Genomic DNA, 26910 nt, shown 5'->3' on the forward strand with positions numbered 1-26910 from the left:
TTTTTCTTTTTCCCATCAATTAATCTGTAAAATCTGCAGGTTTTTTTCTCGATAACAAAACACCTGGCTTGAATATGCCTTTTCAGCAACATTGCTTCTCCTGTGTTTCCATCTCAGAGCAGTCTGATTGTAGGTACTGCAGGAGGTGACGGCACTCCTTGTGTCAGAAAGCTCTGAGAACTCTGAAAGCTACCAGGTCCAGTTTGGTGTGTGCAAGCAGCTTTCTGCACGTGTGTTCATCCGTTGTTCACATAAAGAAACATGAAAAAATGGCAGACCATCCCCCTGCCACGGTGATTTATAGCCTCCAAACCAATGCTGTTGCTCGCCCCTCTGACTCTGTGAGGTATTTGAGTTATGACTGGTGGATTTTGTGAGGAGAATTTTCCCATTTTATTTGATTAAGTGTGGTGCGTGGCCAAGTCTGCACAGCATGGTTTGCCTTACGGCTTTCAATTCATCTTATTTGAAAAAAAGGAATTATGACTTAGTTAATTCTTGCATGCCTGCCTCCACCACTGCAAACACCTCTATTATTCATTTAAAGGCATTTATATTTTATTGATACTATTTTCAGGTTCCTATTCATAATGTGATCGGGGTGATGTTACCCGGTGGCAGTGTGGATGGCGACACACCATGAGCTCATTATCTAGCTGTATGATAAATATGTAATCATATTTTGCAGTGCCGCGTAGTGACCCATTTCATCAACATGCTGGATATTTGCAATTAAATGAGGCCCAACTCCTACAACCACATTTGCTCAAGAAGAAATACTGAAGTTTTACTTGTGCTGCAGTAAAATTAACCAAGCAGGAACTTTTCAGTCAAATGAGCTTTAAAAACAACTTTTAATTAAAAAAAAAATTATAAACTATGAGTCTGTACTCACAACTCATGGAAGCCCTCCAATCTCATCATGTAGGCCTTTGGCACTCTTTCAAAGTGGAAGCACACCAATATGTCTCCAACCACCATTTGATAACTGCCATTTAATGGGCTGATAAGATTCTGCATATGTGCATATGGGGGACATTATGATCTGATTCACATGTTTTTAAATTAAATTTTAAATGAGGAAAATGCAGATAGATATCTACCTCTTACAGATAAATAACTAGTTTTGGTTTAAGCGATTAACGTTAAAATAGTTGGAAAGCAAACATTTTAATAACTGACTGTATTTATTTTAATTTCTGGAAAATATTTACAAAAAATCACTACTTGGGTAAGTTTAATTAGCTCTAAATTTACTATTTATTATGGTTGTTATAAATATTTTATTGTTTACACGTGTTTAAATTGGGCTCCACTAGTAGAGCAGAGCCACAGCACAATGGCACCAAAGTAATTTGTTGGATACTTGAGATTAAAAGGCACTATATATGTGCAGAGCATTAAATAATTAAAAGCTACAAACAATATGTTGAGCATATTAAGAACATGTACTCGAACATGTATTCGATACATTCCTAATTCTTATAATTACTACTTACTCTATTATTAATAGAAAAATTCCAAGGCAGTTATATTGAAGTCTGAAATAAGAATCATTCATAAATAAAACAAAAAGTTATTAATGGTAAATGGAAATTCTTGAGTCGTGTTGAATTTCCTTGCCATATGGGAAACATGGTTAGTAGGTGCATCTTTGCAATTGACCTGTTATTGAGGGCAGTGATGTAAACCCAGGAAAGGTTTCCTTCCCCTCCTGGCTTCAGGTATTTATAGAACCCCTGCTGTTTGTCTTCAGGATCTCTTTGACGCCACCAGGAAGAGCATCTGTAGAACTCATTTAGACATCTCGCAAGTGAGGTGTGTTACTGAAACCGGGGCATTAGGGAAGCGGAAAGACAAAAGATCATCCACAGAATGTTAACGGGTCGGCCTATCCAGAGCAGACCTCTGGAGGAATGCCACAGTGAACTTCCAAACCTGGGAAATATCATTAACCGAGACAAATAATCAGTGCACGTCAGACTTGTTAACATAGAAACGTGTCCAAAAGTTGTGATGAACGAACTGAAGAGCCTTCGCACTGATTATAAATATAATTTCTCAATTAGTGAGAGAGGAGAGGTCGAAAAAAGGTGATGTTCTCATCAGTTATGTCAATCATTCATCAAAGAAAATATTGCCCCCAAACCATATAGATCTAATTAGTCTGTTCATTAGCTCATTTTGGGTGGAAACCCAAGGCTGCTAAAAAAAAAAGAAGAAGAAAAGAGAGAAAAAAGACGTAGTTGGACAGTGAGAACAAAATATATTTCTTTTTAAGCAATGCCAAGTAGTCATGCTGTAATAAGATTTTAAGGATCCCGTGGTTCTAAATGGCACTCAGCAGATGCATAATTGCATTCAAACAAAAAACATTTAAAAGTGACTTTTTTCCCCCCTCCAGCAACAATTAGGGCCATTAATGATTTTGCCATTTAATGATTTTAACACTGTAAAAGCAAGCCACATGCCACAGCTTTGCAAAGCATTATTTGCAGCATTAGTATAATTTAATAGTAGAATTTTAGCTGTTTGGACATCACTTCAAATTCACTTCCTCGCAGCATGAAAATCAATGAGCAGTTAATGAGAATTCGCTGTTATTTTATTATTTTAGAAGGAAGCCCTGTAGTTCCAGAAATATATTTAAAATTAGAAACTAACAAAATAACTTAAGAAGTGGAATTGGACGTCAACAGATGCAGCTTTATTTCAACATTTGAATATAATGTGAATATAAAAGGCCATAATAAAATTCTTTGCAACTCTTTACCGTAAATACAGCGTCAGTTTTGCACTGCTTTTTAAATCATTCTGTATTCATATACTGGACCGTCTTCTCCGACTGTTCCAGGCAGCCCTTGATTTCCAATATTATCCATGTAGCATTAAGCTCAAAACAGGTAAGGATGTGCTACATGCTAAACAAGCTAGCATGTAGCTAAAGAAGCTACATGCTGTAGCTAAACAAGCTAGCATGTAGCTTGTTTAGTTACATGCTAAACAAGCATGTAGCTAATAAACGTGTTACTCATTGTTGTTTGATTTGACAAATAATCAGCCTAATAAAATATCAGCTGTATGGACAAAACCTTATGCTAAATATATGAAAATAAAATTAATATTTAGGTCGTTGTGTAGTTTTCCACATGTTCCAACCATCTAATTATCTTTTTTATCCATAAAAACAAACTGCAATCAGCTCCATCACCACAGGCCTCCACTTTCCTAAGTAAAAAATAAAAACTTCAGATGACAATGGAGTAATTGAGGCTCAGTCTTTCTCTATCACTCTAAAAGCAGTATCCTGTTTTGGCAGGAAGTAACAGAGTTTCTGTTCAATCTCATTTAGCCACACTTCAGCTCGAGTTATGTCCCCTTCCTGCATTTTGTTCCCTTCATTAAAAAGCTCTAAGTGTGACCATTTTCTGTGGCATAAATGGTAGGCACTGCCAAGTGTTGAATAATTAGAAGATGGAAGAGCAATTACCCTCGGTCGCTTGATGGAGGAAGTCTGGAGAATGGAGTTATGGCCGACCGCTGCAGAAAACATGTAATGACAGCAATGGCTGGCCAAAGGATGGCTGTAAATGGTTTTCCTGAAACACTTTGTTTAATCTTAAGTAAACGGTCTCCCTTTTCTTTAAAAGCTCTTGTGTCAAATATTGTTTTCGCCACAGAAGAAACTTTAGCACTACAGGGAAATAGCAGTCCCTCCAACCCGTTGTTATACCCAAGATGTTTGGTCAGGACCCACAGACATCATATTTTAACATGCTGTAGCATCATTTTTGAACATGCATGGTCACCAGATGGAGTTCATTACGAGTCCCTCGGAGATACAGACGCAATGAGACCGCAGCCAAAAGTGGTCTGGCAGTGTTTTCACTGCAGGACATGAAGTCACTTGTAGTGTAGATGGAAGTTTACCTTTTAACATGTGATTAAAGTTGTGAAAGGGTGTACTTTAATTCAAACCATGTACTTTCATGGGCTTACGAAAGTCAACAAAAGTAAAATCCCAGACAGGATTCGGACTTTTGTCTTCTGGTTGGAGGCTGTGGGATTGTCCCGTCTACCACTCCAAAAACCAACTACTGCAAACTACTGTAGGTTCTGGTACTTCCTCCCTCACAGTGGAAATTGACACTAAGGGGGCACTTTTTGTGTAAAACTATGATGAAAAATGGCAACGTTTCCGTAATATGATTAGTTGGGAATGAGAATATGTCGATTTCTCAAGTCAGGTTTTTACAAAACGTATTGATATCTTACACTAGAATTAACATTAAAGTTACTCTAAAATGAATCCTTTTTTCCTATTTCTGAATCAGGTCTTTATCCTACACGCAGTATTCACGACTTACCTCCTCACCTCCCAGTGTACTGACTTCTGTTTTTATTACAAGACCAGCCTTTCTTAATTTAAGCCTTTATTTAATCAGAAAGTTTCTGGAGATTGAAATCTCCTTTCTATGGGATGCCTGGCCAAGAAAGCACACCATTAACTGCAGGCTGCTGTGGCAAAATCTCAGATAGATTTCTCCGTATATGAGTGTCCATTAAGTACAAAATCACAGCTCCAGAATCACAGAAATGACTGTGACACCTACTATTGATAGTTTAGCAGAAATTAATATTTTCAAAATCCTTTCAGCACTAGCAATTTTTTTAAACTTTATTAAAACAAATCTTCTTTTAGGATTATGCATTTCCTAATAATTTTAAATTGGTATCAGTTTTTCCAGTTAAGGGTGCCCTCTGACTTAACCTTCCCCGACTTGCTTCACTTCTTAAGTCAGAGCAGATCTGGTAGCTTGTTTGTGATTTCACAACAAAAACCTGCTGTGTAAATCTTCTCGGTCACATACAGTATGCATAGTGTATGTGGGTGAGACGTCTCGTGGGAATTTAGATGAGAACAGAGCTGGGAGCGCCGTCAAGTAATCCCGCAAAGTATCGTTTCCCAGGGGTCTCCCTGTCAGTTACACATCCCACAAAGACCTGCGGGAAGCTATTCTCTGCTCTTCTCCTTAAAAGGAAACAGTGGGAGAAGTCAAATCCTGACTTCTGGGGTCTTCCCATGTACAATATCACAGCTGCAGTGTCTCTATGGTAATATAATTACACACCATATATTATAGCCATCCCACATATAGCTTAGAGTGTATTTTGGTATGCAACTGATAATTTAGAAACTCAACAAACAAGCGACTGAGTTTAAGAGGAATTAAATGGAAGCCCCATAGAAAGTCTTTATTGCACATTTAAATCGTTTCCAAACTTTGGAGAAACTCGATGTGACGAACACGAATCTGTGTGTTGGTGAAATAAGAAATCTTAATTTAAGATAAGCGTTAGTGTGGACATTTATAGACCACTGTGAGGCTTTCTGTTATCACTGCTGCTCTCTTTGATGATAACTATCACATCTTAATCTCCTTTTTTATCGTTTCCTTTTTCAGCACTTTGAACAGCCGTGTTTCTGGACGCTGCTGTGCTGCATTGAGATAAAAAAAAACAAAAAACTTCCGCCATCTGAAAAATTATTTTTATCTGTTTTTTTAGCCCTTAGATCATAACTTCGTGAAAGAAACTTGGGGGAAACATATTGCCAGGAGATCCGTTTTGATCGAGTAAAATGTGTGGTTGAAAAAAGATGATCGCTTCTGAGATTCTTGCTAATAATTTGAGAAATCTGCATATAGCTGTCCTACTGTCTGTTTAGGTCGACAAATGCTTATCTGATCCTCTTCGAACTCGTTGGACGTGTTGCTCTGTATCGTAGCGAGCACGGTGCTGAATCTGAAGTTGTCTGGATGAGCTGTTTTTATGTTTTAATTTGTTCTGTGTGGCCAGTGTTGCCCCTTCAGCAGGTGTCGTGAATCTGACGTAGCCACTTTTATTTTTTATATGTCAAAGCTTTAAGTGATTCTTTCTATTCTCCAGCTGCAAAAAATGTGTAACCTTTAAACCACATTTAATTTAAATCTACGTCCTACCCTACATTTATCGCCAAGCGCCTTATCTCTCAATTTAGCTATTCCCTGAGAAAGCTACAACCCCAGGTCTGCACACTCTGTGCAGCCACATTTGAACAGACCAATCACACGCATGCATTCAGTGAGCGTTTCTTCATGAGTCCTCTTGTCAAAACTATAAACTTAATGACTGCGTGCACGTTAAGGACATCTGTACGTCATAGTTACAATCTCTCAGAACAGACTCTGTACTAGTTAAAAGGAAAAATTGAGTTACACAATATTATGTTCCCATTTGGGGGATTTTCAAGCATAATTGAATCATTTTCATTTCACATTCTTTTCTGTTTTTAGGATTTCTGGGAAGTTTGTCGTTGTTTGCTATACTGGATAATTTAACTCAGACACATGACAGTAAGCTTAGTCAGTCTAGCCTCAGAGTCAATCTGAGAAAGCCCCAGACACATCATGCTTTTTTTAAACTGCTACTGCAAATCGCCTTGTTGTCGGCCAAGGTCTCAGTTTTTAAGAATTCAAGTGTCAGAAAAGGGGAATTGAGATCAAGGTGGATCAAGAACTTTACTGTTAACAACAAGACAGCTCCCAAAAAGAAAGTGTTTTAGCTAACTCCTTATATTTCCTGACTGGTCTTTATTTTGCTATTTAGTCCAAACAACATCTTCAGCACCTATTGTAGTAGGTTTGAGTAATACAGCGGTTTACTGTTAATTCCCTTCGAGCTGACATGCCCCTCAGCCCGCCCGTGGTCGAGTTACATATTTATTCTTTGCTTTCAGTTGTTGGTTTAACGCAATCTCTTAAAACCAACCCCGCATGTCACACACTAGTTAGCAGTAATGCAGACTGACGACCATAAAAGTAGTCATGAGCTCCTACAAACACACACTGTCAGGCGTGCGGACAGTTTTAGACGTAAATCGTGTATCATGCTGAATTTGTTCGTGGGGAAATTTTACATTGTTGTTAATGAGAAAGCTCTGACATGTTGCGTCTAACAGTCAAATTCAATCAAACAATAAATGAAAGAAACGTCAAAGTCTGAAGTCACTTCTGGGATTAATAGCTAAAACAAGAGAGATGATTTCAGCCATCGATGCCTCCTCTCACTGTCTTTAAGTGAGTATTCATTACTTATAACACTTGCCAGCATTTTACTCATAGAAACAAGTGGCAGCTTAATGTTTCTGTAAACTCTTTCTCATTAGGTTATGTGTCTGAGTTTACAAATGGGGTGGCATATCTCTCCAGCATCCTCCTCTGATTTTTCACCGTCTAGTTAATGATGAATCACAGTGTAATTAATGAGGTCTGAGTCCTTGTTTCCCATATGCCTCAAGTAAAACAGAGCAAGACACTGTAGCCTATCCAGTCAGTGCTGCTTTCATATTATGTCCTTATTGTATATTTTCTACAAGATACAAGAACTAACCTGCAGAATTCTGCAAAAACAAGTTGCTTTATTTCACTACAGGCACATTTTGACACTTTAAGTTGTTCCCAAAGAAACACAATCTTATGCTTGAGTGCACTGGGGTTAAATCGGGCCTCAAAACTCAGAACTTTTGAATCTACAGGCTTTCATTTCCTTGCTTAAGTGCTCTTTGACAGTAATTGTTGTTCAGTGGAAAAGCATCTGCTGTTGGATTTTCTGTCACAAATCCACTCCTTTAATCGCCGCTCCTAAAATATTTTTGTCTCTGATGTCCCCCACGGCTTTCACCCACACACTTTTTACTTTTACTCTTCTAACAGTTTGTACAATACTTCTAAAACGATTTCATTTTTAGCTAATTTTGATTTCTACCCATTTCAACAACCTTAATGCATTTACATTTCCACTGTTTATGTACTGTATTCACATGTTTTTTTCACCTTTACTGATTGCTTTTTATTACTGTTTATCCATCACATAAGTAACAGTTTAAAATTTTTAGGCAAATCTTCTTCAAACCCAACTCTTAATGGTCTCGTATTTCTCATTATCAGCCACAGATTATACATAAAGACAGTCTGGGGTTTCGACATGTTGGAATGTTGTAATTTCCACTTGGTTACAGTTGTAGAATTCAGTCGTTTCCCGTCGTTGGACTTTGTTGTCTCTACAGGTGGACTTGGGTTTCCTACGATTCGTCAAAGCCATCGGGACGCAGGGTGCCATCTCAAAAGAAACCAAGAAGCACTACTACGTTCGCACATACAAAGTGGACCTGAGCTCCAACGGAGAGGACTGGGTCGCCGTGAAGGACGGCTCAAAGCAGAAGGTAATGATGAGTCACTTATTCTCTTACAATGATCATCTACCTAATGCTGACAAGTAATGAAGGACCCTGCATTCTAATCAATGAGGTAAATGGCTGAATCGATGTTTTCCAAGGCTACAGCAGCTGGCTGCATGCCTAAACTAAAGTGTGCACTGAAGGTCTGCTTTGCATCCCACTTCTTTTAACACGTTTAGAATTCATTTATTCTGGCACTGGAAGTTGTTGGTGCAGAAATAAACTTCTAGGGACTGAAATTAGGCAACATACTGACAAACACTGTGTAACACGAAGCTTCAAAAGAAAGTCTCGTCTACTCTACGCTAAATCTGCATCACGCTGAACATTCGTGGTTTATTGTTTCAGGTGTTATTTGTTGTTTTTCCCAAATTCTAATTACTCTGATAGTACAGTATCATCCAAAGTCATGCAAAAACACACTGAAAGCTCAGTTCTTAAAGGTCTGCATAACCACAAGGCCGCAGCTCAGGCAGTTGTACCAGTAGCATCAATACAGTTTGCTGTAGTCATGTGCAACGAATAAATAATTTTCAATAAGGCAGCTGTGGTGTTACTGTAGTAGCAGCTGTATTATTGGGAAGAACACTCATTTCTATTGTCGATCGTGGAGATGCTAGCAGCCAGAGCAGAAGCTTTATTTGCACTTTTGGTGGGAGTAGCAAACACTTACAGTGTTACAGTGCATAGCTGTACTGATTAGCAGCGACTGTGATGAATAGCAGTAAACATTCCTGCCAGCGCTGCTGTTTTGCCCAGGTTTTCTCCTTCTATTTAAAGACCATCCCCTGCGCCCTCACGCTTTAATCTTTCTCCCGGCAAAATCACCTAATTTAGGAGTAACTGTGATGCATGCATACATAACATTTGTGCATTTCTTTAATGTTACCTGAGTTCCAAAGTCATGTATGGAAGCCAGTCTGGAAACAGTCCACACAGTTTTAAACCCATCAGTCACTGCAGCGGCCCGGCTGAAGTGGGTAAATATGAGTAAAGTAACAGATGCTCTTCTGTGCCTGTATTTTTAGATCTTTCTGGGGAACGACAACCCCACAGATGAAGTTCACAGCCATCTTCCCAAACCCACTCTGGCTCGCTACATTCGTATCCGCCCTATGTCCTGGGAGCAAGGCATCTGTATGCGCTTCGAGATCTACGGCTGCAGAACATCAGGTACACAAACTCATACATACTGATGTGGGACCTCACTCCCAGCTTCAACTCCTGATGTATAGATTTATGTTCCACAGCTACTCCACCGCATACCGTTAGTGCTGAAGTCCGTGTTTTTACATATTCCATTCATACATTTTCTTCTTAATTAACTTTCCCTGTCCCCTCGGGGATTAATGAAGTTTAATGTAATCATTTTTTCCCCCTTATCTAACATATACATATGCAGCGTATGCATCTGCTAATACTCACTGGATTGCTTTTTTCCCTATTTTCTAATATAGTAAGCCAAACAGACTGTATATACAGAAATTTCCAGCTCACTTTACCATCTCCATAATTTTTCTCCATGCTCAGTAATCTCTTGCAAATATTCTGCATTTTTCCCCAAACACAAAAAGAAATATTTATCATTTATTAAATGTTTTATGAAATTTTAATTAAGAAAAATGTTCAGTTCTTTCCTGTTTTTATAGACCATTCGTGCTCTTCTCCAAACCTGAGCTGAAATTTTTAACATAGCCTCTCTTTAAAAGATGGATAGAGCCCCGCAGCCTTGTTTCAGAGCTAGAATGTGCTAGAAAATTAGTAACTTTTAAGCTTTTGAAAATCCACCAGGGTAAAGTTGTGATGAAGGTGGTGATTACAGGCTGTAATCATGAGTGTTTTCTGCTGTAAAGTTAGCGTTTTATGATGCGAGTCTTACTCATAGTCTAACTCGAGTGACCGTTACAGGAACTGCGTTAATTGCCAAAAACAAAAAGCCACTGATCTCTTAAAGAAATGACTAACATTTCACCAGCTCGTCAGTTCTTTTTTCTTCCTTTTACTTTTTCCTCACTTTTGTTCATCATGAATCAAACTAACATCTTTTCGCTTTGTGGATGAGAAACCCCCGCCGCTCTCTGTTGATTTAAAATAATCACTGCTTCCAAAGCGAGCGCAAACTCCCACAGAAGGATGCCGTTATTCATTACAGTGGAGCAGAGGAAAATCATGGTGCCTCATTACTCATCCCCTAACATTACATAAACCTCAGTCCTTGAAGTGCTACAAACAACTCTCAGTAGGAGGGCCTCATGAATTGGATATCAGGCTCTTACTCATTGGAGAACTGGATATAGAGTGCCGGACAGGTGATTCGGGAGATATAGTGACGCAGTTTGGAGAGTATATATGTGTGCTGTATGCAGGTAATGCACTTGAAGCAGAGCCATCATTTACTTCAAAGCACAAAAGTTTTTATCTACATTTTCGCAATTTAAAGTGATAAAAACATGAATGCACGTTATCGTTTGCTGTCCCTGGGAGGACATTTGGTTCTTATAAGCTCAGCAACATCAAAACGCACACTGGCAGCCCTGTAGGAGGTTTCCATAAAGGAGTCTGAATAGCTTTATACTTTCACACTGTGCAAGAATTTACATCCCCAAGAGCTGTTGTTGTTGTTAAACGGCAGATACAACTGTGGGAGCGTTTGTCAAATGCAAATATCATGACTGTTTGGGCCCGGATATTAGCTCTAGCTTGTTGTGGATAATGGATTTAACTTAGCCTTGCAATGACTAGACCATGCTGTGCAAGTATTATTAAGAGTTCACATTCCAGGCAAGCTTATCCAGTCATTATCCCAGAATATTTTCCATTACTTAAACACTGTAATGAAAATGGAAGCGTTCGAAAAAGCAGCCTGGCCCGGTTGTTGAACAGATTGTACTGTAACCTCAAGGTCGCAGGTTTTTCACACACGTCGATGAGTCTGTCAGCATCATGATGCCCGTGAGGCGAGACTTTAAACCTCCAACATGTTGCTAAGATTCTGCTGCGAGCCGCCTCTTGACCTCTGATGATGTGAGGCAGATTTGTAGTTGTAAACTTTTCTCTCCTTCTTCATTTGAATCAGGGATCCGTTCGGTTTTGCTTAATGAGGCAAATTTGTCATTTTGGTTTATATAAATCATTTTTAAAAATCAACTTGACTTCACTGCAATAGGAGTGAAACTTTCCAAGTCTTCTATGTGCTGAAAGAAAGCTTTGTTTAGACCAACTTTAGCTCTGCATGAATAATGCAGCCTCTTCATTTATTTCGGTGGAGTGTTCAGTGGAGGCTCGGTATCATCTGGCAAGGTGCTGTCAAGTGTATAATGCAACTAAATTACCTTTTACCCTGAATGCAGAATTTCTCCTATCCCCTCTCATGCTCATCAAGAGAAAATAAAATCTTTTCCACTGTGACAACTTCCCCCTCCTCGTCCTAATGTATTAACTTTGCAGTGTTTTGTTCTCCATACTTGAGGATCTGTTAAATCCCGAATCATTTTTCATCATCTAGCTGGTACTTGAGACTATGTTGCAGAGCAGGGCGATATGACCAAAAATATTTATCACGATATATATTTGAAAATTTGCGATAACGATATAACTGACGATATAATTGACACCAGACAAAATACTTTACAACTCCACAACTTTATTAATGCAAAAAAACCCAAAACATCAATGTGTTTTCACTTAAACAAGCAGCTGTTTTTTATGTGCATTAAAGTTATATAAAAATTTAACAGTGCAAATGCAAATTCCTCGCTGACAGTTTAACCAAAAGGCATTTCCAGTGGAAACTGGCCGACATATCCTCAGCATAACCATGTAGAATATCCACAAAACTTAAAAAGAGGTTATACACACACAATACGGTAATATTATGTTGAAGCACAGTACGTATCACTCCGCGAGGCTCCTGCCTACGGTAGCCGTAATGCACCGACAATCCATCAAGCGGTGCGGCTTCGTAGCTTAGCAAAGTCCTACTGAAACATTTGACAGATTTTCAAGCGCCGTGCACATAAAATCGTTTCGAGGTCAGTAAACACAACCAGAATTCATACATAACGCACACGGGATTATAAGGGGTACTGTCGATTTTCAGGAAAAATCAAAGGATAGATTTGAAGTGTGCCGTATTTTCCAAAAAACACGGTAATAACGACGGCCCGCTAGCATGCTCCACCAAAAATAGTGCTTTGTTGTGTATCTGACGGACGAAAGCTAAACCAGTTCCACACCACTGAAGTTGCAGCATTTTTACAAACCAATTCTGGTTCATCCGTTTCGTTCAGCTATTATCTTTTGTCATTCTCCGTCACCGCCATGCTTTTTCTGCTTTTTATGAAAACAAAGGCACTGCACATGCGCGTTTTGCCCATATTCTATCGCGATATTTCATTTTCTTATCGTTGCCCAACATTATACCAGTATTACCGTGAAAGGTATGATATGGCCCAGCCCTACTATAGGGCAACACGATGAATGCTTTGGATCTAACAGTCACAAAGAAGGAGGCATATTCCTCTTTTTTCACTTTAATGTTGGCCTGAACATAGAGGGCACAGACGTGTTCATACCTAACAACCTTTGTCTTATAGGTGTTGGAGTATATCCAGCCATGATAGTAACATCAGGAGAAATATAAAAAGAAGCACTTATTTTAGTTCAAAACACAGCTGAGACACAGACGTTTGGATGTTTGGGTTCTTATCCATCACAATCATGTTGCTATCAGGGAGCTTTCTAATCTGCCCGTTTTCATTCTGTTTAATGTCAGTGACCATAAACTTACAGTCGCAGTCAAAAAGAATTAACAAGGAGTCCTGAAAAAGATGTTGTGGCAGCTCCAATCACCCTGATCTCAATATTATGGAGTCAGCGTGAGACTGAAATCCCGCTGGTGCCTCAATCCACAGAAGACGCTCGGAAAAACATACCCGCGAAGTCAAATCTGTGCTTGCGTACAAGAAGGAGAATAGTTGCTGATAGTCAAGCCCCTCAGAATCAGAGAGGCTCGACTCGGGAGGCAGACACCCTCTTTAAGATTCAACTCACAGCTTTCCTTTTTGATAAAGTTTTTAGTTCGAGCTCGATCAGGTGACCCTGAATATCCACTGCTAAAGGCTCAGGCTCCTGGAGGACTTTCAAGTGATGCACTGAGCACTTATTTTCCACTCACGTCTTTTCACTCCCCACCTGTTTATACACCACTGCTGCATTTTTGTCTTATCTCTCCATCCGCCTCTATTTCGTCTTGTTTCTCCATCACCTCTGCTGGAGATTTCTTCCTATTAAAATTGAGTTTTTTCTTCCCACCATCACAAAGTCCTTGCTGATAGGTTTTCTCACAAACACCTTACTGTCCCTTGTGGCGACTGTTGTTGTGATTTGGTGCTATGCAAAAAGGATACTGAATCCCTGCTTCATCTACAGAGCAGCAGCGTACACACACTAAAAGTTTAGTAATTCCTTGTTTATTCAAACAAACCCATCCTGGGGATTAAAGATGACTCTTTGATATTTTTACCAAAGCGTTTAAACACTGCTCCAGCACCCAGAGGGCCTCAACTAAAACCGCTGACTTAAGCAGTGACAAGATAATGATGGCCGTGGCATTTCTTATCGTACTTTACGCCTTTCAAAAGTTTCCTACCCACTGTTCACTGTCTGCTCATCGTTTTCCTGCTGTACAGACTACCCGTGTGCAGGGATGTTGGGGATGGTGTCTGGCCAGATCTCAGATGCTCAGATCAGCGCCTCGTCCTACGCTGACCGGGGCTGGGTGGCCGAGAACGCGCGTTTATTGACGGGAAGGTCGGGCTGGACCGGACAGTCGACAAAGCAGCCTTTCAAGAATGAGTGGCTGCAGGTGGGTTCACAAACACAGCTGAGTTTAGAGATGAAACAGGCAGATCATGACCTCATGTGTGTTTTATTTGTTTACAGTATTAGTAAGTTCAGGTATGCATCCAGCAGCCACAAGCACATCCTTAACTACTGCACTGTTAACTGAAACAGTGCTTCCCAAAGTTTCTGGCTGGTGATGCTTTGACATGAAGACAGTGTCTGCTCACTCATATGGCCACGGGTGCTTTTATAAACAGTTTAAAATAGAGTATACAGTTTATTTTTCCTGTTCCCCACTCAGATGGAAGCATCAGGCAAGAAAAATATCTACATTTTGACTAGCAAATATCTAAATAGTCTTAAGATTTCTCAAATTATCCTGATTCCCACCTGCAGGGACCCCAGTGGAAACCACTCGTCCGCACCAATCCAAGCCAGTTCTTTTTAAATGAAACCACAGTCATCTTTGTCATTTTTATAATCTATCACAGATCATAGGTGTAGACAGTATTTTGCTCCTTCACAGGTGGATCTGGGCCAGGACAAGACAGTGACCGGTGTGGTGATCCAAGGAGGGAAACACCGTGACAGGAACGTCTTCATGAAGAAGTTTAAGGTGGGCCACAGCCTGGACGGAGAGGAGTGGACCATGGTGAAGGAGGAGAACACCACCAGGGTCAAGGTTGGCTCACTTACACATGTAACAGCAAAATGTCACTTTTTATTAGTCTGTGTTTGCGGTGCCTGGCAGCCAGAAGGTCAGGTTGTGTAACGTGAGTGCTGAAAACAACATCTATTCATCTGTTTGAGATGCAGATTAATTAGTTCGCACGCAAAGACAGAGTAAAACAGAAAATGACCAAAGACATGACGGCCAATGTAGAAATGAGGAAACACAGTCAGGAAATTGCCCGAGAGGCTAAAAATTAAAACTGCACATCACCAAAACAACAATTAAATCCAAACAGGGACAAAAATTCAAAAATATCAAAAGAACTGAGGCTCAGCATGACTGGAATAATTAAATCAAAACAGCGATCCGATTAAACGAGAATCCAAAACTCAAAAACAACACAGAACCATAAGACTGTGACTAAATGTGCTTAATATGACTTCAAATGAGCACATCTGAAGGTGGTGCTCGAGGCTATCTGAAAGGACCACGTGTGCACATCAGATGAAAGTGGTTTTACTTTTTCTTTTGGCTTCTATTCCTCTTCTTTCTTTATTCCTCCCCGTGTCTCATTCGGCAGCATTGTGAAGCAGGCGATGAATTACAAGGAAAGCAGATAAAAAAGTTGTTGACATGAAATAAACATCTTCTTACAGACATCTTTAATTCCTGAAAGCCGTCAGACAGACGCTCTGCACGACACAGCGCCGCTCCTGGAATGAAATGTTAATCACCTAAATTATAGACGGCTTTTCATGTGAGCTCTGTTTGCTGGTCCGTGTTTGTTGGATGCTTTTGTCTGAAGAGCTCCCCAAAACTTCCACCAGGAAATCTGTGTTTTTATGGAAGCGAATCATTTTAGTGTACTTTAAATAAACGCAGGCTAGAAGAAGAAAGAAGAACTGTGGGTAAAAAACTGAAGCGGCATTATTGGGGGGTGTGAAATCATCACAGCAGGATTCGGTGACACAAAAAAAAGTGCGGCGGGAGTTGCTGCTCGACCACCCACGCATTTATTTATTTTTCACATTCGCCCAAGCTTTGTGCCGAGGTCCCTCGCTTCTCTCTGCACCAGAGCCTCTAAGACGCGTATTGATCAAACGTGTCGATACGTCTCTGTTACAAAAATATTAGTGGTCATACCTTACTGATTCCCTCATCGATCGGCTTTCTAGCACTTTCTTGGCTTAATGACACCACAAAACTGCTGCAACTAAATGAAGTTTTATTGCTCTAGAACAGAGTGCAGGGTGTAGTCCTGAACTGAAGCCGATAAAAACGTTAATATACAAGTAACTTTAAGTTGTTAAGTATATTTCACGTTGCTGGGCTTTTTTTCTTTTTGTCCTTTAGATGACAGAAAACATAACAAGTCACGATTTTGGTGTAATTTTCTGTCTCTGTAAACATAACTGTAATTCCAATCTGCAAAAAGGAAATGCATGTCGTTGCTCTCGAGACCCTTCTTCCCCTCCTCGGCTGGCCCTGCTGGTGCGACATCCTCCTCTATGTTTTCCAGATGGCAGGGCGGAGGGCGAAGCTGGCCATCAGACTCCTGCTGATTTACTGCAGACGGAGATCTAGATGCTCCCGTCAGCCTCTCCGCTCTGTTTCCTGTAGCTTTTTTTAAAAAACGCTTCAAAAGACGAGGCAGGAAGGCTCAGTGGTACGTGTGTTTAAAGGTGCCTGGGCACAAGCACGTACTCTGTACGTACAGTGCATGTTCGTGCATAAAGATGAGCGTATATAGAGTTGTATAACATGTGCATGTGGCTTATTCTGTCTAATCACAAACAGAAGTCCTGGAAGATGCACAACAAGAACAACAACAACACACAAGTAAGAGATGATTAGCTTTCAGGAACCACATTTGTAATGGATTTTAAGGTTACAATTAAAGTGGTAACAGTGTAACCTCCCAGCATGCAAATTCAAATCACGCATTTTATGAGTGTAAAAGTGCCACAGCGTTGTCTAAAGAAACTAAAAGGCTACTGTAATTTCCTAAGATTTTCCCTAATACTGGAGGACAGGCTGAATAAAATGTGGCACTATTCTTTAAAGAGGACCAGAAGCTAATTTCCAGATCCATTTTTTTTATTCTTTACCAGAAAATCTTTCCATGATTCTCAATTTAAAATAATCCTTATTCTTCTTGAATTTCCCCTGCATGCAGCCCCTTACTTTGTCCTTTTTTAAACTCCTCCTTCTTTCTTCTTCTTCTGCTGATTGACTGCCCCTCTGAAAGTTTGAACAGCATGTGGGCGGGGCTTCTGTGCCTGACATGACCATATAAGGATACCCTCTCTGACAGGAAATTCTTTTTAAAAACTAGCAGGTTCCTATACTCATCAGATATATGTTGGATTTTATGCGTACCTGCAGACAAACATAACATTTGTGTTATGGAACGGCTGTGTGCAGGCAGGACCCAAAGTGCAGACTCCGGAGACAGACATGAACTTAAAAAACAGCTTTAATGCTGAACTCAAAAGGGTAACAAAACTGAGAATTCAAAATAAGCTTACACAGACAGACCACACAGCAAGATGCGGGTGGATCGCAACACGGACACAGAGAAACACAGGGCTTAAATACACGGAGGGAGCAATCAGGGAATGGCAAACAGGAGGGAAACACAGCTGGGGCAAATCAGGCCTAACGAGACAAAGGAAGCAAAACCAGACACATTAACATAAGACATGGACCTTCAAAGTAAAACAGGAAACATAACACAGAGACGCAGACTTGACACGGGGATACAGCAACTATGGATCACAGACAGAAAACCAGAACACTAAAACTCTAACAAAACCCACATAGAAAACCTAAACTAAGAATAAACCTATAACCCATAATATAATGAAATAAACAAAATCAAAGAACCAAAACCACAAAACACTGGGCCGATGACCCAGGAACTCTAACAATTTGTGCATTTGCACATGTAGACATTAAGAGCTGCAACAGTTTTGCCTTTAGTTTCTTATGAAAGGCCACTTTTAGTCAACACATACCAGAACATGCTAAGGTGTTAGCAAAGATGGAACAGCTTTAGTGTAACAGTTATGTCCATACACAAACTTTTCATATTATAATTCCAGCTATACTGCCACTCTGCAGCCTGTAATAAATCAGGCACGAGGAAACCGCAGCGCTTCAGACATGCAGGCGTGCGTTTGGTGTTTGGTGTCCCGCCACTTGGTTCCCGGTGTGACTGTAACCATTTTCATCTGTGCTGCTTCCATGCTGAAAATATGAAAGGATGGCCTCTGGATCTGATTTCCTCCTTTCATTTTGTTTCAGCTCCTTGTCAAACAGAGTAATGCCTGATCAGAGACAGCACACGCTGTTTTTTTCTGTTATTCTTATCAAAGCCCCGAGGATGGGGCTTTACAGCAGTGAGTGCTGCAGAGTGTTCAGAATAGCTTGGTTGTATTAGTTATACTGGTACCTTCCTCTGTAAATGACAGAGCTTTCATACCAGTTTCATAGGTTTACTTCTTTGACGCAATTTCATGCATCTCATATCAGAAAGATCCTTAGACTCTATGCACTGGTGATAATTACAGGTAAAATTATGAACGACTTAACTATAAAGCTGCACAAGTTAGATCAGAAAGCATGCTTTCCAACTTTATGGTCATTTGATTCAGGGATACAAACATATATCCACCAAAAATCTATATCAGCTTATGTAGGGCTGCAGATCAGATGATGTTTACCGCTGTCAGTGGTCGATATTTATCAGCTGTATCGCATTCATTTCATAATCACATCCCTTGTTTATATGTAAAGGCCTAAATCTGTGCAATACCTTTATTTCTTCAGGTATTTTTGGGGAATCAGAACCATGACACCCCGGAGCTGAGATCCATAGGTCCACTTATTACCCGCTTCATCAGGATCTATCCGGAGAGAGCCACCAACGAGGGCGTGGGCCTCCGTTTAGAGCTGCTGGGCTGCGAACTGGAGGGTGAGTCCCTTTTACCACAAACAGATCTATCAGTCCGTCGTTCTGCAGTATGCCACAAAGATATAAAGAATGGCATTAAGCCTGTGATGTGGAGCAAGTTTGAACTGGATCAGATTACACTGGAAAACTTAACAGCATGTTGCAGTTTAATATCCTGATATTACACACTCCTGTGGTTTCTGCCTTTGGCAGGCTTGGTCTTGCTTGAAAGTGGCACTGAGCTTTCATAAACCATAGCAAATAGCATGCAGAAAAAAGAAGGTGAATTCCAGAAACTGCAAAGAAACTCGTTGCAGGAAGACGGAATTTACCGTTGGGGTTGTTGACAGAAGGAAACAAAAAACCCACAGTGAGGCACAATGGGACACACGCACAGTAAATGTTTTGTATCTGGGCTCAGTCTTAGATCTCAGTCATCACACTCATAAACATTCAGACTACATCTCTAGGCCACATGTTTTATCTCATGTTTAAAACATCGTACTAACAAGAAAGCTCAAACTTTACGCCTCTGTTGTTGTGCGTCGTTCTCTCACATTTTCTGTTATTCAGTTTACTTTAAGGTGTTAAATGAAATAAAGCAGGCAAACATAAAAACAGCTGGTATATTTAAAGTTTGCTTGGTTTTTTCCTCAAATGAAGTTCACCGTTAAACACATCACTTGAATCCTTTTTTTTCTTCAGCCTCTTTAAGAGAGAGAGCAGGTGACGTGCTGCGGCAGTTCTAAATCTATTGATCTGCAGTTTTTGCTTCTTTTAAATCGCACATGACTCTTGAAAACCATTTGCCTTAGATTACATTACAGCAATCCATGTGAGTCAAAAGCTTTAAACACTTGATTTCAAGCATGATTTTGTCACCATAGACGGAAAAGGTTGAAAAAATTAAGCCAGTGTGAAAGTGCCTCAAACCTGCATTTTGCCTGACGGCCACCAGAGGGCGATACCTGTGGTTGGAAAAAGACTTCAAGTCCATAGAGGTGTATGAGAAAACAGCTTTCTGTCTGGACCTCTGTAAACACCTTCCTGATCAGTTTTTGGGCTTAGTTACTCGTTTTGGGTCATATTGACTGAAAAATAAAGTCTGTGTGGCAAATCTTGGCCATACTGTGTATCAAAATTGAGGATTACCCGTGGTATGAAACCGCACGCTCATTGGCTAACAGATGGTAACAATGTAAAGATGTATATGGTTATTTTAGCGACAGATACCTCACTCAAACTGCTTGTCGAATCTTTTTGTTTGCGAGGGGCAGCCAATCAGAAGAAAGCTTCCTCAGAAAGAGGGAAAGGGAGCTAAAGCAGCTCGTTTCAGACTGAAGGCACGCACAAAAGCCCAGGATAAGATAAATAAGGATAATTTATAACAGTGACTCAGGCAAACGTTAATGAAATCTTTGAAAACGTTCGACATGCAAACAGTATTTGGCCTCAGTCAGCCGTTAAACAGTAAACTGCTTACACTTCACGCTGGTTGGTGTAATGAGAGGCAGAAAGAGAGTGTGAGCACATGAAAAGGCTGACGCATGCCATGGGAGGGTACCATCTCTGCTGTTGCAGTGGTCAGAGCTTGACGGGTGTGTGGGAGAAAAAGGGAGAGGAAGGGTTTGACCTCTCACAGTAGGTGAGGAAGGAACAGATGAAGGGAGGAAGCAGGCTCTCTGATGGAGTATCTGGTTGCACTGTAGGGAGAATGATAAGAATCAGCAAAACCATGCAGGACTGTGCGTGAGAGCCCGAGAGAGGAGAAGACTGATTAAAGGACGGAGAAGACAAAGAGATGAGAGAAGTACGCGGGGCATCTTGGATCTGTCAACTCAATTCAATCAACCGTGTTAAACTGAATTTTTGATAACCTTAAAATCTCTCAACAGCTAATTGTTTTTTCTTTGTATTCACGTTCCCTTCAAAGAAAAATGTTTCCCAGTCGACAGGGAAGCAGCTCGGAGACAGCGACAGTACCTGCACACCTAATTGTGCAAACCATTAACTTTAATACTGCTCCTCAACTAAAATCCAGTAAAAGTAAGCAGCTCATATGCAAAACAAACATCCTACTCTTCCCTAGATGAAAACAGTAAACACGCTTTCTTGTGCGGAGTCCAACCTACAGTAATATCCGCAGCTGACACATACTCTAGTGATATGCTTGTGAATGCAACAGTTTGTGACTCATGTTACAGATGGACTGTGACTCATTGTTTTTGACAAATGATCTACCATGTAGGTCTGTTTGCATGTGGGCATATGTGGGTCATATTAAAGGAAAAGCATTAATCCTTGACCCTTACAGCAAGGGGCTGAGTTCCTTCTGTTCCACTCTGGGGGCATTTTACTGGCATTGTTGGGGTGCACTTGTTTTTTTGGCCGGGAAAAATCACAGCAAATCGGTTTGGGTTTCTTTTTTAAGTTGTTCTGAGTGGGAGTGGAAGATGGCAGTGCCCACCTTAATAAGAAATAAACCGTCACTGAGCAGTTTTGGGAGTGCAGCAGTGATGTAAATCATCTTCAATCTTTGGAGTCACCAGATCTTAACAAGTCTAAACACCTGAAGCCAGTGTGAAAGTGCCTCATTTTGTCTGATGGCCATGAGAGGGCGATACCTGTGGTTGGAAAAGGACTTCCAGTCCTATTGAGGTGTATGAGAAAACAGCTTTCTGTCTGGACCTCTGTAAACACGTTCCTGATGAGTTTTAGGGGTTAGTTACTCATTTTGGGTTCATATTGACTGAAAAATCAAAAGTCTGTGTGGCAAGTCACACAAGCATGTCGATTATCAGGTTGGAGAGGTAGGATGGGTCGATGGACGGATTTCTTTTATCAATGAAAGACACAGTCTTGGTCACTCCTTAAAAGCAGAGGTCACTCAGTGAGAAAGGCAACAGTTTTGCAGCCAAAGTAAATTAAATTAGGACGCTCATCTGCCAAAATAACTGCTGCTGAAGCTCACATTTATGAACCAACCAATCGGAATACAGCGTGAAATGATGCGGATGAACTCGATGTACTTGTAGGGAAAAAAAAGCCAAACAAACTTGAACAGAGTAGATGCAAAACAGAATTTGTCTTGTTTCTGAGATGCTTCCTCCAGCTGTTATCATGACTGCAACAACGAGAGCGTAGCAGGGAAACAAACATAGACTGCAGCATCACGAAACAGTCTGATGTCCTCCCCAAGTTCGAGTTCCACAAAATTGATTTCCACTTTTTCCTTTAATTTGTCACTCCTCCACTTATGTAGCCTTTGCTGGGAGATAATCGCACAAAACAATCCACACATTTTTACATGTGTTTTTAAACAACACTGTGTACAGTATGTGGTGGATGATGGTGTGACATTATTAAGTTAAACTGATACTTTAGTGTATTTTTAGTTAAAGGGGGGTCACTGCAATACACACTGCAGCAGGAGACATGACACAGACACTTTAATCCCACTGCTTGCAGCACGTGCACACATACTTAATAAAATACATGCAAACCATGTGGATACATATAAAAACGTGGTACATAGACATTCACAGTCATATCCAATTATCCAAATCACAGCTTTCTTGTAGGAACAGAGAAGCTCGCTGAGGCAGTTTGGTGCTTCATAAATGTGCATAATGACCTCAAGTGGTCCTTAAAGGGCTAAACAAGCAAAATTTGTGCTATTAAATAAATAAAATGTGCTAAAGCTATTGTCGAAAGCTTTAGAAATGTACGGTGTCGGATATACCAAGCATCAACTAGCAGTTCATTTATAACTGAAAACAGGTTTTTGTTAATTAGACCGAGAGCCGCGCTTCATTAATGAGTCTCCCTCTCTTTTCACGAGAACATCAAGATGCCAACTCGAGCCCAGACAAACACAAGCGAAGAGAAACTAACAAGCTCAACGATATTCCTGCGGATCACTTTCAGCAGCTTAATCAGATGTTTTGCCTCGAGCTCCGAGTTAAATCAGCTCGACGCTTACATCCACGCTGCTGTAAGAGCAAACCTCCATCCCACTCGAAATGTCGCAGACACGTTTCCTTACAAAGTTTAATTATATGCAGACCATCTGTGGTTTTCACATAGTCTGCATACGCTTAATGCAAGTTCAATTTGTTTAATTTACATAAAAACACATCACCACACATTGACTGCAGAGTAGAATTTAACAAGATACAAGAGTTTCTGTCATTATTACTCTGGTACTTGATGGGGGGAAAAGTGCCAGCTCTCAACCTTCCGAGAAATCAAGACACTTGAGTTTTGTAGTTAATGAGAGCGCTGTATCCAACCTTATATCACTTTTCATTAAAGGGGAACCTATTATGCTTATTTCTAACTCCATATTTTCATCTGGAGAGTCGACTAGAGTAGCTCTGCATGATTCACAAGTCAAAATCATCTTTATTTAAACTTATGCTGGGTGTTGGTGCAGCCCTTCAGTTCATCCTCTGTGTTAGCTTTCTTCGCTCTCCCTTTAAGGCAACTTTCTTCTGACTGGCCCGTGGTAAACTAAAGATCATGTTAATGACCATATTAAGAGCATCCTGTTATGTTATTGGGTCTATGCCCCTGCATTTTGGACTTATGATTCATAGTTTTGCTATTTATATTAATAATTCTTGTTTCTTGTTTGTTCGTTCCCTTTTTTGCGTCCAGTCGGTCTTCAGTGTCTATGTGTTTGTTTGCCTTCGGTCTCCCCAGTCCTGTCTCCTGTGCTCTCAAGTTCCTTCATCTTTTGTCCACATGTCTTAGTCTGACTCTCAGTGTGTTACTTCCTGTTTTATTTTGAAACTGCCCTGGTCAGGGGGATTCCATTCAGCTGTGTTCCCAGGTGTGTTCACTCTGCCCAATTCCTATGGCGTTATTTTTGTGCCACTATTCTGAGCGCACGTAAAAAAAAAAAATTTGCAGGTGCAAGTGTTGCATTTTGAGGAGAAATTTATTTTGAGCGAAGAAAAGCTAAATTCGAGTGAACAAAATTCATTGCTGCATGCAAAAAATGTATTTCAGTGTTTGCTATTATCCATACACACACACAATAGCAGCCCCTCTCGCTCAGTTTTTGCACTTGCGCATGCTCGCAATGTGTTGCTCGCGCTCTCAACATTTCTGCCCGTGCGCGCTCAACTCTTTCTGTACATTATTATATCATTATAATAGTTTTTGTGCCAATCCTGTGCCAAAACCAGCCAATCACAGACTTGGATGCAAAAATATCAGATTGGCTGTTTTGGTCTCGAAATGACAAAATGCAATATCCCAGAATCCATTTTGTCCAAAACCCAAACGAGGCAGTGGCGGAGTTTGAAATATTACTCTGTCTGGGTCACAAAATAAACTTTTAAGATATTTTCATGCGAGAATGGTGCTGTGTAAACTTCAAATATCTGCTCGATTTATCAAGACATCACATATTTGCATAAGTGCTGTAACGTTTTCGGAGACTCTTTCAGGTCTTTCAGGTTTTTGTTTCTTGATTACCAGCAATAATTTTATGATTTGGAGTTTTACATCTGTATGCTGAGTCCTGCATTCTGAGTCCACTCCCTGCCTGCCACATGCCCGGCAACAGACAGAGCAAACATAAAAGAAAAAACTGTCTGCAACTTGGCATTGAAAGCAGTCTGAGGCCTGAGCATTAGACTCACAGGGATTACTTTTATGTTTTGTCATGTTTAATAGGAGGAACACCATTTGTAACAGTATATATGGAAAAGCGTAATAGGTCCGCTATAATGATTCTGAATTCTCATATAAAAGAGACAAAATGTGTTAGTTGTTTGGATTCATACATGACTCTTAAGAGAGAGACGTCTGTTTTCTCTGTCAAGATATAAATGATCTGACTTTTCTCCTAAGTATTCTCCTTTCTAGACCAAAAATCCTCTGAAACTTTCTTTTCAGTCATTTTCTTTTTCGAGCTCACTGCAAAAAATGACATTAAAGTTAATTAGACCGACTATATTGTCAAAAGCTTTTAAAGCATGTAGCTACTTTTCTTCTTTGTAAATCTGTCTGCAGAGTAGACGCGATGTGCCCAGCTCTATGTTATTTTTAATCTTTATTTTTTAAGAAGCACCGTGAAATAAATCAGAAAATCAAAAAGTCCTTTGTGCCCATTCCTGTTTGCGTTTCCACCACGATCGCAAAACTGTGAAAATCAACTTAATTAGACTGATAGCAGATGAAAAAGCAACAGGTTTTTAACAGTTTTCCCCCAGTGGGTATCTGACAAGACCGAGACACAGTGGCATCCCACTGAGAACGCCTGTCTCCGCAGTAGGAGGTGATTGGGTCCTCTTACTTGTTAGTTACCAAATAAAAGTTAAGTTTTGTTTTTCTTTGGCATCTTTGTCAGCAGTGTTTCTCAGACACTAATTCAGCCCCAGTAGTTTTCCTCCATTTTAAAACAAGTTCAAGCAGCTTTCATATTACAGCTATTAAGTTAGATTTTCAGACTATAACTCTCTTTGATTTGTACACTAGAATATACGTGAATTGTAAACTGCATCTAAGGCAGGATTACAAACAGAGCAAACTAAGCAAATGCTCAGGAACCCACAACTCCAGGGGGACTCATAAGTCTCTCACCGATGATCGGTCCTGCATCCTTCGAGTTTGGCTCCAGTAAATGAGAGGGACTCAGACTGGAACCAAACTGTTTTAGTTTTGCTTCTTTCCATCAGCACTTTGTGTAATTATCAAGCAGAAACCCGAGGAAAGAACTGTAAGACAGCGGCAAAATATTTTTGGTCTCAGTATGTCTTTAGCAGTTAACGAATCACTAAAGGCCGATCATTATTCACTGAGTGTTTTAAGACTTTTTTCTCTGCCCAGTAGATGATGAGTTCGCTGTCTAAGAAAAATTGCTAGCTTTTAATTAGCTTTGAGAAATCAGTGAATTATTTTGGCTTTGGTTTCAGCTTTGGATTGGTGCTTATGTAGCACTTTTCTACTTAAGCTACATTCACTCATTCACACACACAGTCATACACTTCTTCTTCTTTTTTTTAGTGCTTTTTAATAACTAGCATCCTCACATTTGTTGGATGCCCAAGGGCTTCTTCAATGTCCACACATGTGGACACTGGAGAAGCACTTATGATTGGTAGATGAGCCCCCCACCTCCTGGGTCTCAGTCGCCTGTGACGACACAACTTTGGAGGTGTCTCAGTACTTAAAAAAATGAAACTAGTATAGTTGTGCCACAGGGCCTCATATGAGATCACCCTAGCGTTTACTGAGCCAAACAGGCTATATCCCTTTGACACTCAAACTGCATTTAAACGTGCATGAAGGGCACTGATAGGGCGAGAGGTGGGGTCAGTTCTCTTTCATCTCCTTTTTTTAATCCATTCTAGTCACTCACACTTCCTGTCTCTTCATCTTCATCCACAGAAATAACAACTACAGCACTTCCCACCACCCCACTCGCATCTACGCCTCCCATGACCACATTTGGTGCGACCACCACAGCACCGATCACCAACCCCGGCACTACAGCAGTTATAGAGTGTGAAGATGGCCGGCTGGACTGCATCACTGAAACCGAGACCCCCGAATACGACGAAGGTAAACCACGCAAACTCGGTTCCTTTTAGTTCGCTCTCCGTCTCGGTGAGCTCGCCAAATTAAAATGCAAAGCAATAAAAGGTAAAAGGATTGAACGCGGGAATAAAAGCCTTTCTTCTTTCTTCCTTTAAATGTTATTGATTTAATTTCTGCTTTAATGAAGCCCAGTTGGAATTGGATCATGAGAAATTCTCCCTTATCTCCTCACTAGCTGCTACAGTTTTGACTGAATTGGTCTTTTTCTGTTCATCTTTATTTATTTATTAGCTTTTCTTTAGCGCTGTCTGACTATCCTTGTTTCCGATTCTCCTTTATCCTCTCTTTTATTTACAGCCACGTTAAGCATTAGGCCTCTTTTCTAGGATTTAAAAAGCTAAAGAAAAAATCTAAAACCTTAAAGTTAAAATGTTTGGCTTAAATGCCTGCTACTAGTTTTTCATAAAAGCAGGTATGTTGTGTTTGTGCTGGCATTTGTGTGGGCGAGAAATCCTTCTCTGACCTTTGACCCCAAACTGACTGCCCCATCTGTCTTTCACAGGAGGCACCACATCCACCAACCCCATTATGGAGTTCATGCCAGGTGAG

General features: G+C 40.3%; 1 protein-coding gene across 1 annotated transcript in view; it reads left to right on the forward strand.

Annotated features, from left to right (window-relative positions):
• LOC102312882 (neuropilin-1a) overlaps positions 1 to 26910 on the forward strand; it is a 92089-nt gene that overhangs the window by 53783 nt on the left and 11396 nt on the right. The window contains exons 7-13 of the mRNA XM_005918025.3: positions 8108 to 8263; positions 9307 to 9451; positions 13969 to 14144; positions 14649 to 14804; positions 18627 to 18771; positions 26152 to 26325; positions 26864 to 26905. Of these exons, the coding sequence (XP_005918087.1) occupies positions 8108 to 8263; positions 9307 to 9451; positions 13969 to 14144; positions 14649 to 14804; positions 18627 to 18771; positions 26152 to 26325; positions 26864 to 26905 (994 nt within the window). The remainder of the gene's footprint in view (positions 1 to 8107; positions 8264 to 9306; positions 9452 to 13968; positions 14145 to 14648; positions 14805 to 18626; positions 18772 to 26151; positions 26326 to 26863; positions 26906 to 26910) is intronic.

Source organism: Haplochromis burtoni, unplaced genomic scaffold (assembly GCF_018398535.1).
Source record: "Haplochromis burtoni strain Fernald_Lab_line unplaced genomic scaffold, NCSU_Asbu1 Contig_27, whole genome shotgun sequence".
In the NCBI taxonomy this organism is placed as follows: domain Eukaryota; kingdom Metazoa; phylum Chordata; class Actinopteri; order Cichliformes; family Cichlidae; genus Haplochromis; species Haplochromis burtoni.